The 15973-nt window shown below is 39.9% G+C and overlaps 1 protein-coding gene across 1 annotated transcript in view; it reads left to right on the forward strand.

Moving 5' to 3' along the window:
- The window catches only part of gcl (germ cell-less), a 68851-nt gene that overhangs the window by 49584 nt on the left and 3294 nt on the right, over positions 1-15973 (forward strand). Inside the window, exon 11 of the mRNA XM_045738591.2 lies at positions 7394-7484. Coding sequence (XP_045594547.1) covers positions 7394-7484 — 91 coding nt within the window. The remainder of the gene's footprint in view (positions 1-7393; positions 7485-15973) is intronic.

Genomic DNA, 15973 nt, shown 5'->3' on the forward strand with positions numbered 1-15973 from the left:
CTCCACACGAAATGAGGCAACAATAAGAAGCATCAATTAACAGTCCTGAAAAAACAAGAAAAGACAAGACAACCCAATGTGTAAGCAAGAAAAAAGGTGAAAAGAAACACCAGGAAACTACATACTGTCACCGAGACGATACTCGCAGATGGGACACCTTCAGCGAAGTCATCTGATCACCATATACATGGTGATACACCCATGTCAAAAGACCAGACGCGAAGAGCCAAGGAGAAGGCTGAACCAGCCATGTACCGGACCGGTCCGACCTGCCGAAAAAGGCGGAATCACGGGAAACGCCCTGGGTTCGGACACCGATCAAGCACCGTCTGAAAACAAAGCTGGGCCAGCCACCAAAGGGCCACGAGGACTACTCACCTCTGGAAGGACTCAAAACAAGCCAGAACCCGAAGCACCAGCTGGACCGGGGAAAGAGGTACAGGTAACTCCACCTCGACCAGTCCTGCTGAAAGGCATCCACTGTGAACGCCTCGCAGGCGGGTAAGGGCGCCACATAGAATGGGAGATGATGAGACCACGCCGACGGGAAAATGTCCACATTGGATGGGAGACCCCTGAGTGACCTGAACCCTCCGAAGCGCAAACCAGACAGCCGGGAACTCCCGAATCGTTCTGTGAGCCCGACAGAAGGACGGACCCCACCGTTTCCAGCCGGCCTGGTGAGCACTGGTCACAAAGCCCCAGCCGAGAGACGACCTGTCCGTGAACACATTGAGCGAAGGCTCGGGGAGGTGCCAAAGCATGGAACCCCAAAAACCCCAAAGAGGAAGCCGGTGACACAGCACCAACACAAGGTCCCCAGAGGACGAACCCAACAATCACAAGAGACGCAGAAGGAGCGTCCCTGAAGGAACCAAAACAGTCGCTGAAGCCAAACCCAACTCATCGGGTAGACCAGCACGGCGAAGTTCAGACTTCCACACAACCGCTCGAGCAACCACCGAGTGACCCGGAACCCCCTCAGAAACAGCCGAAGGCAGGACCGCAGCCGCAGCAACGCCTCTGGAGGGAGTGACAAAGAAGCGGTCTAAGAGTCCTAAACAAGACCCAGTCAGAACTGAACCAGATGGAACGTCCTCCAGTTCACCAGGAACACAAACACGGTGAACTTGAAAGAACCACACCCCTGGCAAGCAGACAAGCGGACCGACTGGTAGCCTACACCAGCCAGTCGTTGAGGTAGGCCAAAAACCGAATCCCGAGCAAACGCATACAGGTCACCAAGATCCGGTAAAGATGCATAATTACACGAAGTGCCAATTACAAATTAGGGATGGCAACAAAAGAGGCAAGCATGAAGCCCCACCACCAACTGTGCCAGTCTCGGAACCCTGGAGAGGAACGTACCAAGAAGAGACCCAGAGATCCAGGGACACCATCCAGGCACCCGGCCCCAACAGAAGCCGGACCAAAGACAACATTCTTCCGAAAAGGTAAAAAAATCTAGGGTGCAGACTGAACAAGTCCAGAAGAACTGCAGATCCGCAAAGGCCCGTGTCTGCATTAGAACAGACGGAAACCCCGGAAGGATGGGGCGGATCGACCACGTCCAAATGCACCTACCAAGATGACATGGTGAAGCGTAAGCCCATCCTGCCTGCCCCGAAGCCCCCAAAGGGGAAGAAACCGTCCGACGCCACCAGAGGCCAGAAAACAACCAAAAAACGCCCACTGACTGCGGGACCAAGCGAGAGCCAACAGAGCAAGCTGCCCCCCCCAGCACCCCGTCAACAGCGAAGGGAACCGAGCCTCTTCCGAAAGAAAAGGTAGATACTAGTATATAAACACACACACACATGCATATATATACGTCAATATTCTTGGGATTATTAACACTATCGGTCACCTGGCATGCACGCGGTACACTTAGGGGGTCATGCACCCAGCGTGCGGGCGAGCATGCGGGTAAGCACGCGGTGACACCTAAATGTGTTTACTCGTTTCAGCTTTCTCACCTTAATTCTCGTGGTACGTCGTTCGTTTTGGTATCATTGTGTTTGCAATTAAATTCCCTACAGGTGTGTATAAATATGATGTCCAAAAGCCTGGTGTGACTCCCAACAGCAAAGCCTAAAGTCGGCAAAAGTTACCCGTGAGCGCACAAAATCAGTAAAATGTGTATACTCGTTCCATTTTTCTCACCTTAATTCTCATGCTACGTCGCTCGTTTTGGTATCATTGTGTTCGCAATTAAATTCCCTACAGATGTGTATGAATATAATGTACAAAAGCCTGGAGTGCCTCCCCGCAGAAAAGCCTAAAGTTACCCATGAACGAGCACCAATTTGTACATTGCAACCTAATGTGTATACTCGTTCAGTTTGATAACATCAATTTTCGTGTTACGTCTTTCATTTTGGTATCAAATTGTTCGCAATAAAAAGGCGCATATTTTAAAACTAGTCCCATAATAATAGAGTAATAACTGAAATTTTAACTAAATATTTTAATTCTGGAAGCTCATCATCACAAAATTATTTATATCTTTCCAGTGTTCTGACATAAATTTTTGTGTTACATCTTTCATTTTGGTATCAAATTGTTCGTGACGTAAAGGCGCGCATTTTAAAGCTAGTCCCAACATAATAGCACAATAAATAGAATTTTAACAAATATAAAATTTTGACCAAAAATCTATTTATATTCATATAAGTGTTCGGACATCAAGTTTCATGTTACATCTTTCATTTTGGTATCAAATTGTGCGCATTCTAAAGGCACTTATTTTGATACTATTCCTAGGTCGACTGGATAAAAAATGAATTTTATACAAATATTTTTGTAGTTGATGCAAGTCCGGTCCTCGGTTAGGACTCGGGAGAAAAATAATGGACGAGAGTTCGGTCCAAAGTTACCGATAGTGTTAAGCCTACAGTGACAGATCATAGTTCTAGGGTATCACAAAAGTTTATGACCACACATAGGAAAGATAAAATATAGTGCTACCAATAGAACTTTGTGTTAAACAGTGAACATTCGCCAGCACAGGCCACGTGGGAGGGCCACGAGGCTTTGTTTACATATTGGTACCAAGGGATATTTGGGCTATAGTGAACAGTGGTACAGTAAAGTAGTGAACTGTAACACAACAGACATAATGATACAGTGACTGACTCCAGAGTGTTGTATTAGATAGAGAAGAACTGCTGTCATAAATCTACTGGCACTTAGTGCAACACCACGTGCGAGGGATGAGGATCACCTCATCATCCAGACATCTCTATTATTCACCTAGTTGTGTGAGCGGGAGGCTGACTGGTATGTACCCCTCTGGGTAATTATTCTGGTGTACAGATTGAGGTAAAATATTATCAAATTCTTGTACAGTATACCATATATATTTAAAATCTTGAAGTGGCTCATTCCGGGTAGGGGTTGACACTTAAGGGGTCCTCGTGACACACACATGTGTGTGTGAGTACACACTTTTTCTTTCTGACTGATAGAAATATGAGGGCAGTAATCAGAGGCAATGTATCAGAATGGAGAAATGTCACAAGTGGAGTACCACAGGGTTCAGTTCTTGCACCAGTGATGTTTATTGTCTACATAAATGATCTACCTGTTGGTATAAAGAATTATATGAACATGTTTGCTGATGATGCTAAGATAATAGGAAATATAAGAAACTTAGATGATTGTCATGCCCTTCAAGATGACGTGGACAAAATAAGTATATGGAGCACCACTTGGCAAATGGAATTTAATGTTAATAAATGCCATGTTATGGAATGTGGAATAGGAGAACATAGACCCCACACAACCTATATATTATGTGAGAAATCTTTAAAGAATTCTGATAAAGAAAGAGATCTAGGGGTTGTCTTATCTTGAGGTTATCTTGAGTTAATTTCGGGGCTTTTTTAGTGTCCCCGCGGCCCGGTCCTTGACCAGGCCTCCACCCCCAGGAAGCAGCCCGTGACAGCTGACTAACTCCCAGGTACCTATTTACTGCTAGGTAACAGGGGCATAGGGTGAAAGAAACTCTGCCCATCGTTTCTCGCTGGCACCCGGGATCGAACCCGGGACCACAGGATCACAAGTCCAGTGTGCTGTCCGCTCGGCCGACCAGCTTCCTAACTGAAAAAGTTTTCACACTTCCTGTTTGTGGCAGGAAGGCCCTTGGGAGTGAGTAACATTACATAATATGCCATTTGATATTAGTATTAACCAATCATACAAGTGGTTGGGCACCATTCATTTTCCCCGTCCCAGCCTAAATCCTTATTCCTTCTGTGTGTTAGTCTTAATCAATTGGCACTTTCTCCTGATAGTTCCCTTCCTTTCTCGCATTATTTCAGATTGTATTATGATTATATAAGGGGTGATTCTAGATAGAAAACTATCACCTGAAGACCACTTAAAAAATATTGTGCGAGGAGCCTATGCCACGCTTTCTAACTTCAGAATTGCTTTTAAATACATGGATGGCGATATACTAAAGAAATTGTTCACGACTTTTGTTAGGCCAAAGCTAGAATATGCAGCAGTTATGTGGTGCCCATATCTTAAGAAGCACATCAACAAACTGGAAAAGGTGCAAAGACATGCTACTAAGTGGCTCCCAGAACTGAAGGGCAAGAGCTACGAGGAGAGGTTAGAGGCATTAAATATGCCAAAACTAGAAGACAGAAGAAAAAGAGGTGATATGATCACTACATACAAAATAGTAACAGGAATTGATAAAATCGATAGGGAAGATTTCCTGAGACCTGGAACTTAAAGAACAAGAGGTCATAGATATAAACTAGCTAAACACAGATGCCGAAAAAATATAAGAAAATTCACTTTCGCAAACAGAGTGGTAGACGGTTGGAACAAGTTAGGGGAGAAGGTGGTGGAGGCCAAGACCGTCAGTAGTTTCAAAGCGTTATATGACAAAGAGTGCTGGGAAGACGGGACACCACGAGTGTAGCTCTCATCCTGTAACGACACTTAGGTAATTACCACACGGGGGTTTCTATAGGCCATTGCTCCCCATGCCTCTCTGAGGGGGCCGGGTTCTGGCTCGTGGTCCCCGGTAGGCCCACAGAACTCCATACACATGACTGATGCCAAAGTCTGACATTAGCATATCAGCTTGGATATGCTCCGGGGAGCCTCCGGGTCTCACCCAGAAAATGGCGTTTCATTACATTCAACGCTGGTTTTTTTAGTATGTCATAGATAACACCAGCACCTAGACTCATGGTACACAAAAGTCTCTAGCCTACACATTATGAGTGAAGCAACTAAACTGGAGGGAAAATAAATCTAACCACTGATTGCAGTCCATACGAAATGCATCGATCATAAATGCCTTAGAATCCAGAAACGGTACCACATACTAGAAGCTGCCTATTTCACACAGGCAAACAGATCCACATGTCAATGGTGAAACATCTCACAAAGCCAGAGGAAGGAGGCCCTCCACCATGTCGAGATAGGATGGAAATGAGAGACCGTCCACAAGAATTTTAGAAATATCCCAAATCTCATGAACAATGCAAAGGACTAAATTTGGATGAGCCAGAAATGAGGATATTCCCACAGGGAGAGGGGAATAAATTAGAGCCTCACCTACTCCCCTGCTAAAGTGCCATCCACATCACTGCAAACTCCTGCACCGTTATCTAGTTGCAGCAAAATAACACCCACTGGAGAAAGTTGTTGAGTGCTTTCAGCCAGACTATCGCAGCAGGTACACCATGCAGATGAAGTTGAGGCTGTTCAATAGGCACTCGACAGAAAAGCAAAGACTTTCCACATGATGGTGAGAAGTAGAGCCACATGCAGCCCGACATGAGAGAAAGGCAGGCTTTCCTGGTATCCCAGACTAGACTCGGCCAAGTCTAAACCTGAGAAGGAAATAACTGGGACTTCCACCAGACAACCAGAAAGCACAGCAGGTAAACTTGGTTAAGAATCAGATCCCTGGCTAGCAGACATGCTTGATGACTGGGAGCCTAAACCAACCAAATATCAAGTTTGGCCAGAATGTGGATTCGAAGAAGACAATTATGGTAGAGGACCACATGAGTCATTCTGATGAAGATTCTGGGAGCCAGGTTTAGACCAAATGGCATGTTTACTTGAGATGCCGCACTCTGAATCCCAATTCATTCCTGAATGAGAGATGGTTGGGGACATATCAAGAAGCATCAAAGAGATCCAGGGAAATGAGCCAAGAAACACTTGAAATCACCTGACCAACCTGAGACAGAGGGGTCATCTAGAATATGAACAAAGAATGGAGCCATTTTGAACTGACAGGTCCGGGATAAAGCAAGGTTTTAGTGTTTGCAATATGGAAATTTCTGGCATTCTATTCCATTCACCTGGGCTGTATGGGTCTCGAACCGTGGCCCAAGTGGTTTTGTTAAATTTCTGGTAACCTTTCAAATTACCAGAACAAATGATATGCAAGTATTGTTGTTTCCTTTATACAGCTACTATATTTACTTCTACAGGTTTGTACAGCTACTTTGTACTGATTTGTACAGCTATTGTATTTGTATGTAGATCAATCATATGTAGATGTTTATAGACTTTGTATGTTCATGTTATTTATTTATTTATTTATGCATATACAAGAAGGTACATTGGGAATGTGAGGATACATAATATGGTAATTACAGTCTTGTAAAGCCACTAGTACGCGCAGCATTTCGGGCAGGATTAATTAACAGGATGTTGATTAACTATAATCCATACACTGTGCCAATTTTTTGGGGCATATGTGTGTACTCAAGAACATTAATTTCAGAACATTTAAACACAAAACTGAGTTACAGTTCCAAAGATAACTTTGGAAATGTTAAGAGTATCAGAACATTTTGGCCATTGCACAAAGGGGCAGAACATTTAGGTGCTGGTGTGCGCCACACACGAGGGAAGACTAGTAGAGTTAAGAGCCATGGTGTGTTACAAAATTTAAACTATGGTTGATGGCCCAAGTGGTTATATTGTAGTTTGGAGGGGTCCTTTGCATCTGAAGCAAATCATCGTCACTACAAAAATTGATTAAATAATCCAACATATAATGCTGGAAGGAAAAAAGACGATGCCATTAATATCAACGATAAACAAAGTACAACAGTTCCGCACTCATACCAGATGCACGGGTGGAGTACAGTAACATTTGTACTTGGTATGAAGAGTACCTGTAAGCTTGATATTTCATCAAGTCCGTCACTTCATTTTGCAATCATACTTTATTTCACCAAACCTAATTTTGGTAAATACAAAAATGTAATACAGTAGTTTGTTAGGGCAGGTGCATCTCCGCCATATTATTGAACCGAGTCAAATTTAATATTTGTATAGATTTATCATAACTGAATATGAATGATGTGTCAGTTTGGATCATCAAGTGCCTTAATTATTATTACAGAGTGACAGTGGCCTCGCTGGATGAGCAGAAGCAGGTTGTCTATACCAAAACAACAGGAGTACAGGCAGTCTCTTTGGCCAAGAATGAAGAGGTAAGAAATTTATGGAAAAAAGTCAAATACATTATATTGTAACCGTTCTGGCATAACGAACCAGACGAGTCTGGCCAACCAGGCCTCCATGTTGATGGTCTCGCCAACCAGGCCCCCATGTTGATGGTCTGGCCAACCAGGTTGTTGGATGCGGCTGCTTGCAGCTGGATGTATAAATCACAGCCTGGTTGATCAGGTATCCTTTGGATGTGTTTATTGAGTTTTCTCTTGAATACTGTGAGGGGTTTTCTTTTGAACACTTTATGCATAATGGAAGTGTGTTGAACAGTCTCGGGCCTCTGATGTTGATGTTCTCTCCCAGAGTACCTATTGCACCTATACTTTTCAACAGGGTATTCTGCACATCCTGCCATGCCTTCTGGTTTTGTGTGATGTTATTTCTGTGTGCAGATTTAGGACTAGCTCCTCTCAAATTTTCAATGTGTAAATAAATCATTATGCCTTTCTCCTGCCTGCGCTTTAGAGAATATAGATTTAGGCATTTTAATCGGTACCAATAATTTAGATGTTTTATTGAGTTTATTTTTCTGTGGGGAGCCCCTACGGCTCCCGGGAGCTTATCGGGCTAATGTATGTTATATTAGACCGGGACATTAGCTAAGGAGCTCAGACCTACCAGGGACCAGCGCCAGAACCTGACCCCTTCAGAGAGGTTTCAGGGAGCAATGGCCCTGGAAAACCCCCTTGTGGTTGGGGTTTTCCTTATCTGCCATCGACCGGGGTTAGCACCCAGAAAGGTAGGCATAACAAAACAAACCCCACATGGTAAAAAACTAAAACAAAACACCGAACAGAGAGGTAGAAACTCCCTACAATCCCAAGGAAACAAGCAAACATCACACTTTATTGCCGCGCTGATCGTCCGCGAATCCCTCCATGCCCCAAGAGGGGGAGTGGGGAACCCCGGACCTACCGCGCCGGCTGCCTAGCATCAGTTCGTAAGCTAATGTCAACCGGGATAGACGCTTCTCTGGTCTCAGTTTCCTAGGCAGTGTTTGTCTTGTGTGGCGTTTACTGCCGTGTTGTGTTGTGCGGTGGCCAGGAGTACCTCATCAGTGCCAGGGCTGCATGCGCTTAGGGGCTTCCTTCCCTAAGCACCCTGTGAGTACTGTCCCTGCGTGACAGGGTTATCTTCCCTGGGGAGTTCGGGAACCATTCCCGTAGAGGTTCTTGCTGCTCGGCAATTGCCTCGCCCTTGGGGCTCTTGTTTGGCCCTGGGAAGGGACTGGTATTGTGCTGGTTAGTGCGTCAAGATGTTGCGCGACCTGCCACCTAAGCGGCGACCAGTTCCTGTTGCCTCTGGAGACGGTGTACTTTTGCGGGGTTTTTCTTTTGTTTTTATTTTCATTTGCCTGGTGGGGTCTGCCTAGTGTGGCTATAGTTCCACTCGTAGTGTTTGGTGGCCCTCTGCTAGGCCCCCGTGATTGTACACGTCGCAGGGGTTTTCAGTGTTGTCCTCTACCCCCCTTGTTATTTTTGGGTGTTTAACCGGTTAGCAACACCTTGCCCGGGCTTCCCGTATTTGTTACCCCTACAAGCCCTGGAAACCCCTGTCGGGGCTTGGTGGACCATTGAATGTCTTTGGAGTTCCAACCCGTCTTGCACGGGATTGTTGGTTGCAGTAATTGCCTAAGTGTAGTTACAGGATGAGAGCTACGCTTGTGGTGTCCCGTCTTCCCAGCACTCTTTGTCATGTAATGCTTTGAAACTACTGACGGTCTTGGCCTCCACCACCTTCTCACCTAACTTGTTCCAACCGTCTACCACTCTGTTTGCGAAAGTGAATTTTCTTATATTTCTTCGGCATCTGTGTTTAGCTAGTTTAAATCTATGACCTCTTGTTCTTAAAGTTCCATGTCTCAGGAAATCTTCCCTATCGATTTTATCAATTCCTGTTACTATTTTGTATGTAGTGATCATATCACCTCTTTTTCTTCTAGTTTTGGCATATTTAATGCCTCTAACCTCTCCTCGTAGCTCTTGCCCTTCAGTTCTGGGAGCCACTTAGTAGCATGTCTTTGCACCCTTTACAGTTTGTTGATGTGCTTCTTAAGATATGGGCACCAAACAACCGCTGCATATTCTAGCTTTGGCCTTACAAAAGTCGTGAACAATTTCTTTAACCCTTAACATGCTCAGGGTTACATATCCTGTCATCCCCACAGGTGCATGTCATTTTGAAAATAAAAAAATTATCTTTTCTTCCTAACCTGTTAATTTGTGTTCACTGATCACGGGAAAAATAATAATAAAATCGTAAGTGGCATATATTGCCCGCTATAGGGCGGGGAAGTCTGGCAAATTATAGGCGCTGACTCAGCGTGCGTCCCAGGCGGTCTGTTGCTCGCCAGCTGTCAGGCCGGAGTTGCCACAAAGAGATAATTACCTAATTATTTCAATGTCTCTGATTTTTCATAGTTTTTTTGCTGTAATATTATTCAATAGTGTGTAGTTTGATATATTTATATAATAAAATGAGTGAATCATTGCAGTACTCAAAAATATGGTGTGCATATTGTTGATTCAATTATGTTCATCAATCAGTGAAGAAATACTTTGTCGGTTATTACACTATAAGCACAAGGTTATATAGTATCTGCATGTTTTGTTCACTGTAATGAACCACTAAGTAGCTATTATGAGTCAAAAAGTAACGAGTGACCGCCGTGTACTAGCCAGCCACTCCCGCCCTCCCTCCAGTCATCTGACTCACCCACATTCTCCTCCCACAATACTGTTTTTGCTATAATTCACTATATACAGACGTTATATATAAGTATCTCCATGTTTTGTTCACCATAACTGTACATCTAAGCTTGTATGGTGAGTAAAGGCACAAAGACGTAGGACCTCACACAGCCAGCTGATGACTGCCGCCCTCAAGGCCAGACGCACTAATATTTCTCCTCCAACAATACTGTTTGGTGTTATTACGCTATATACACACATTATATATAAATATCTACCTGTTTTATTCACCATACTTGTACAAATAAACTGGTATGGTGCCCAAAGACCATCATGGTAACCAGTAAACAACACCGTCGTCTGCACGGTGGCGTCGTGCAGACGACGCCACCGCCCTCGCCAAAATGGCGGCTCCAAACCTTCTCTTGCTGTTTATACCCTCTATACACACGTTATATATATCTACATTTGTGTTCACCATAGCGAATCACTAAGCTGGTATGGTGAGTGCAGTCAATAAAAGGTGGCCACACACAGTCAGAAGACATCGCCACCACCCTCCCTCCCACAGCATTACTCCTCCCTCCATGGCGCACAGTACTACATATCACCACAATCCTGCTATTATCAGAACCCTGGTCAGTTTTATCACAGTCAGGGGTCTTCTGTAATAATATCAGCGCTACATAATAACATGAACAAGTATACGTTGGCATTTTTAGGCGATGCTGTGGTCACAAGCTGAACAGCAGAGCTGTTAGCTCATGCTGCGTGCGTCAGGCTTGGTTGCTCACTCAATACTGAGGCCAATAACACCTGGGAGTTTGGCCCACGATTTTTTTTAAAAATAGCGACTGTTTACAAGAGCCCCGATGAAGGTGTGGTGAACCCCGTGTATCCGTGGGCCGTTTAAATCTTGCGTAGTACTCCAACACATCATATGACGTGATGCGCAGTTGACTGGAACAACGTCCAACACGTCATATGACGTGATGCGCACTTTAAGGGTTAAAAGGAATGGGAATTTCTGGTACCCTTGGGGAATGGTGATGTTTGGAATAAATACCTTGAAATTCCTATTCCTTTTAAGGGTCTGAGTTTGGTGTAGTGGGTTAACACTTTCGCCCGGGGATGACGCAGCACTGCGTCATCCGTTTACTGTCGGTAATGCCGGGGATGACGCAGCATTGCGTCATCCATCTTAAATAATCGCCAAAAATCAGGTTTTTATCCGATTTTGGGGGGACTGGTTTTAAAATGCACGCCAATGTCTTCCCATTTTCTTTGTTGAGTCTCGTGGCCCTCAGGCGGCTTGGCACACGCCGTGGGCCCATTGTTTTCGCTCCACTGTTGTGACCAATGTCGCCTCCCCTCGCATCTCAAACGTGTGAACATTTCGGCTATTTTCCGTGGCAATATTTCTTACTGCGGCTTTAGAAACTATCTACGCTTACTCCACGATGGATAGTGATCATGAACAAGGCCCTTCCAGGAAGAAAATTGCGAAAGAAAGGCTTGAAAAGGGCGGGAAATGGGAGTGTAGCTGGAAGGCGTCTGAGCGCTCACTTGCGGCTAACGCGTGGCCCATCTTCAACTCGTCGGCGGTTGGAGCGTGACCAGGTTTTTTATTTTATATGCTAATGTTCCTCCAGAGAATTCTATTGCGAACCCATTGAGACCAAAATGAAAGACCTAGGACAAAAATTGAGGTGACCAGAGTGAAAATAGTGAAAACATTTTATCGTGTTTGTGCGCTCCTGGGTAACTCGTTCGCACTTTCTCTGTTTGCTGCGGGTAATTAGCCGGGCTTTTGGAGTTTATATGCATTTAGTGCTGTAGAGAATTCTATTGCGAACACAATGATACAAAATTTAATCTCGTAGGACGAGAATTAAGGTGACAAAGTTGAAGAGAGTATACACTTTTCAGAATTTACGCGCGCTCCCGTGATACCCTGGGTCCCATATCGCACAGTTGAGGGGTGGCGCGCGGGGTACGCCAAAGTGTTAAGGCGTAGTAGTTACGCTGGTTGTGGAAGCAACTGTGCTGTCTGGGTTCGAGTCTTCCTGATGGGTGGTGTCTAAAAGTTGGGCTGGAGATGATTATATATATATATATATATATATATATATATATATATATATAATATATATTTTATTTATTTATTTATTTAGGGGTACCACCACTGGTTTAATTAAAGGGACCCACATCCTTGAAGAAGAAAATAAATAGTGTTCAGAGAAGACCTTGTGGATTCTCACTGAATACTTTAATCTTTTCCTCTCCTACCACCCCTATTATATATATATATATATATATATATATATATGTCGTACCTAGTAGCCAGAACGCACTTCTCAGCCTACTATGCAAGGCCCGATTTGCCTAATAAGCCAAGTTTTCATGAATTAATTGTTTTTCGTCTACCTAACCTACCTAACCTAACCTAACCTAACTTTTTCGGCTACCTAACCTAACCTAACCTATAAAGATAGGTTAGGTTAGGTTAGGTAGGGCTGGTTAGGTTCGGTCATATATCTACGTTAATTTTAACTCCAATAAAAAAAAATTGACCTCATACATAATGAAATGGGTAGCTTTATCATTTCATAAGAAAAAAATTAGAGAAAATATATTAATTCAGGAAAACTTGGCTTATTAGGCAAATCGGGCCTTGCATAGTAGGCCAAAAAGTGCGTTCTGGCTACTAGGTACGACATATATATATATATATATATATATATATATATATATATATATATATATATATATATATATATATATATATATATATATATATATGTATATATATATGTATATATATATGTATATATATATGTATATATATATGTATATGTATATGTATATGTATATATATATGTATATATATATATATATATATATATATATATATATAGTATATATATATATATATATGTATATATATATGTATATATATATGTATATATATATGTATATGTATATATATATGTATATATATATATATATATATATATATATATATATATATATATATAGTATATATATATATATATATATATATATATATAGTATATATATATATATATATATATATATATATATATAGTATATATATATATATATATATATATATATATAGTATATATATATATATATATATATATATATATATATAGTATATATATATATATATATATATATATATATATATATATATATATATATATATATATATATATATAGTATATATATATATATATATATATATATATATAGTATATATATATATATATATATATATATATATAGTATATATATATATATATATATATATATATATATAGTATATATATATATATATATATATAGTATATATATATATATATATATATATATATATATATATATATATATATAGTATATATATATATATATATATATATATATATATATAGTATATATATATATATATATATATATATATATATATATATATATATATATAGTATATATATATATATATATATATATATATATATAGTATATATATATATATATATATATATATATATATAGTATATATATATATATATATATATATATATATATAGTATATATATATATATATATATATATATATATATAGTATATATATATATATATATATATATATAGTATATATATATATATATATATATATATATATATATATATATATATATATATATATATATATATATATATATATATATATATATATATATATATATAGTATATATATATATATATATATATATATATATATATATATATATATATATATATATATATATATATAGTATATATATATATATATATATATATATATATATATATATATATATAATATATATATATATATATATAGTATATATATATATATATATATAGTATATATATATATATATATATATATATATATATATAATATATAATATATATATATATATATATATATATATATATATATATATATATAGTATATATATATATATATATATATATATAGTATATATATATATATATATATATATATATATATATATGTCGTACCTAATAGCCAGAACGCACTTCTCAGCCTACTATTCAAGGCCCGATTTGCCTAATAAGCCAAGTTTTCATGAATTAATGTTTTTTCGTCTACCTAACCTACCTAACCTAACCTAACCTAGCTTTTTTTGGCTACCTAACCTAACCTTACCTATAAATATAGGTTAGGTTAGGTTAGGTAGGGTTGGTTAGGTTCGGTCATATATCTACGTTAATTTTAACTCCAATAAAAAAAAATTGACCTCATACATAAAGAAAAGGATTGCTTTATCATTTCATAAGAAAAAAATTATAGTAAATATATTAATTCAGGAAAACTTGGCTTATTAGGCAAATCGGGCCTTGAATAGTAGGCTGAGAAGTGAGTTCTGGCTACTAGGTACGACATATATATATATATATATATATATATGTTGTACCTAGTAGCCAGAACGTCGTACTCGGCCTACTATGCAATGCCAGATTTGCCTAATAAGCCAAGTTTTCCTGAATTAATATATTTTCTCATTTTTTTCTTATGAAATGATAAAGCTACCCATTTCATTATGTATGAGGTCAAATTTTTTTATTTGGAGTTAAAATTAACGTAGATATATGACCGAACCTAACCTATCTTTATAGGTTAGGTTAGGTTAGGTTAGGTAGCCGAAAAAGTTAGGTTAGGTTAGGTAGTCAAAAAATAATTAATTCATGAAAACTTGGCTTATTAGGCAAATCGGGCCTTGCATTGTAGGCCGAGAAGTGCGTTCTGGCTACTAGGTACGACATTATATATATAATATAAAAACAGTGGGTTTGGAATTGACCACATTGCAGATTATTATATTTATAGCTAATAAGAGTAAGGTCAAACTTCATAGTAGAGGAGAATTTAATACAAAAAATTATTGACTCGGTCCAGTCACTCAATGCAGGGACTAGAAATATTTCAAGTGTTAACCCATTTATGGGTGTGGATGGATAAGCGTTGATAATGAGAGGAAAACATGAAAGATTCCACGAGGAGCTCCTACTAATTAGCACTTTCGCCCACTAATGACGAAATATGGCGTCAAAACTTTCGGCTTGACTGCAGGAGGGGGGCACCGCAGTTTTGAACATTATATGCATATACTCCTGTAGGGAATTTCATTGTGAATACTGCACATTGATACCAAAATAAAAGACCTAGGATGACAATTCAGGTAACAAAGTTGAAAAGAGTAAACACATTTTATTGCTTTTGATGAGCGCTCACGTGGGTAACGCGCTGTCACTTTCTCTGTTTGCAGTAGTGGTACGCTGGGCTTTTGGACTATATATATATGCATATACTCATGTAGGGAATTCTATTGCAAACACAATGATACCAAAATGAAAGACCTAAGACTAGAATTGAGGTGACCGAAGTGACAAGAGTGTACACATTTTTCATTGCTCTTTAGCGCTCCAAGGTAACACTATTTTGTGCAGCTGATACACCGGACTTTCGGACTTCATATGCATTTAATCATGTAGAGAATTCTATTGCGAACACATTGATATCAAATTGAAAAACCTAGGATGAGAATTGATATGACAAAGTTGAAAAGAGTATACACTTTTCAGTATTACCGCGCTCTAATGGAAGGCTGGGCGCGCCTCCCTGATCTCTTCCGGGTAACTGCGGCCTGCATTCATCACGTCAGCGGGTGGAGCTCACCACGGTT

The sequence above is a fragment of the Procambarus clarkii genome, chromosome 43, assembly GCF_040958095.1.
Source record: "Procambarus clarkii isolate CNS0578487 chromosome 43, FALCON_Pclarkii_2.0, whole genome shotgun sequence".
Taxonomy (NCBI): Eukaryota; Metazoa; Arthropoda; class Malacostraca; order Decapoda; family Cambaridae; genus Procambarus; species Procambarus clarkii.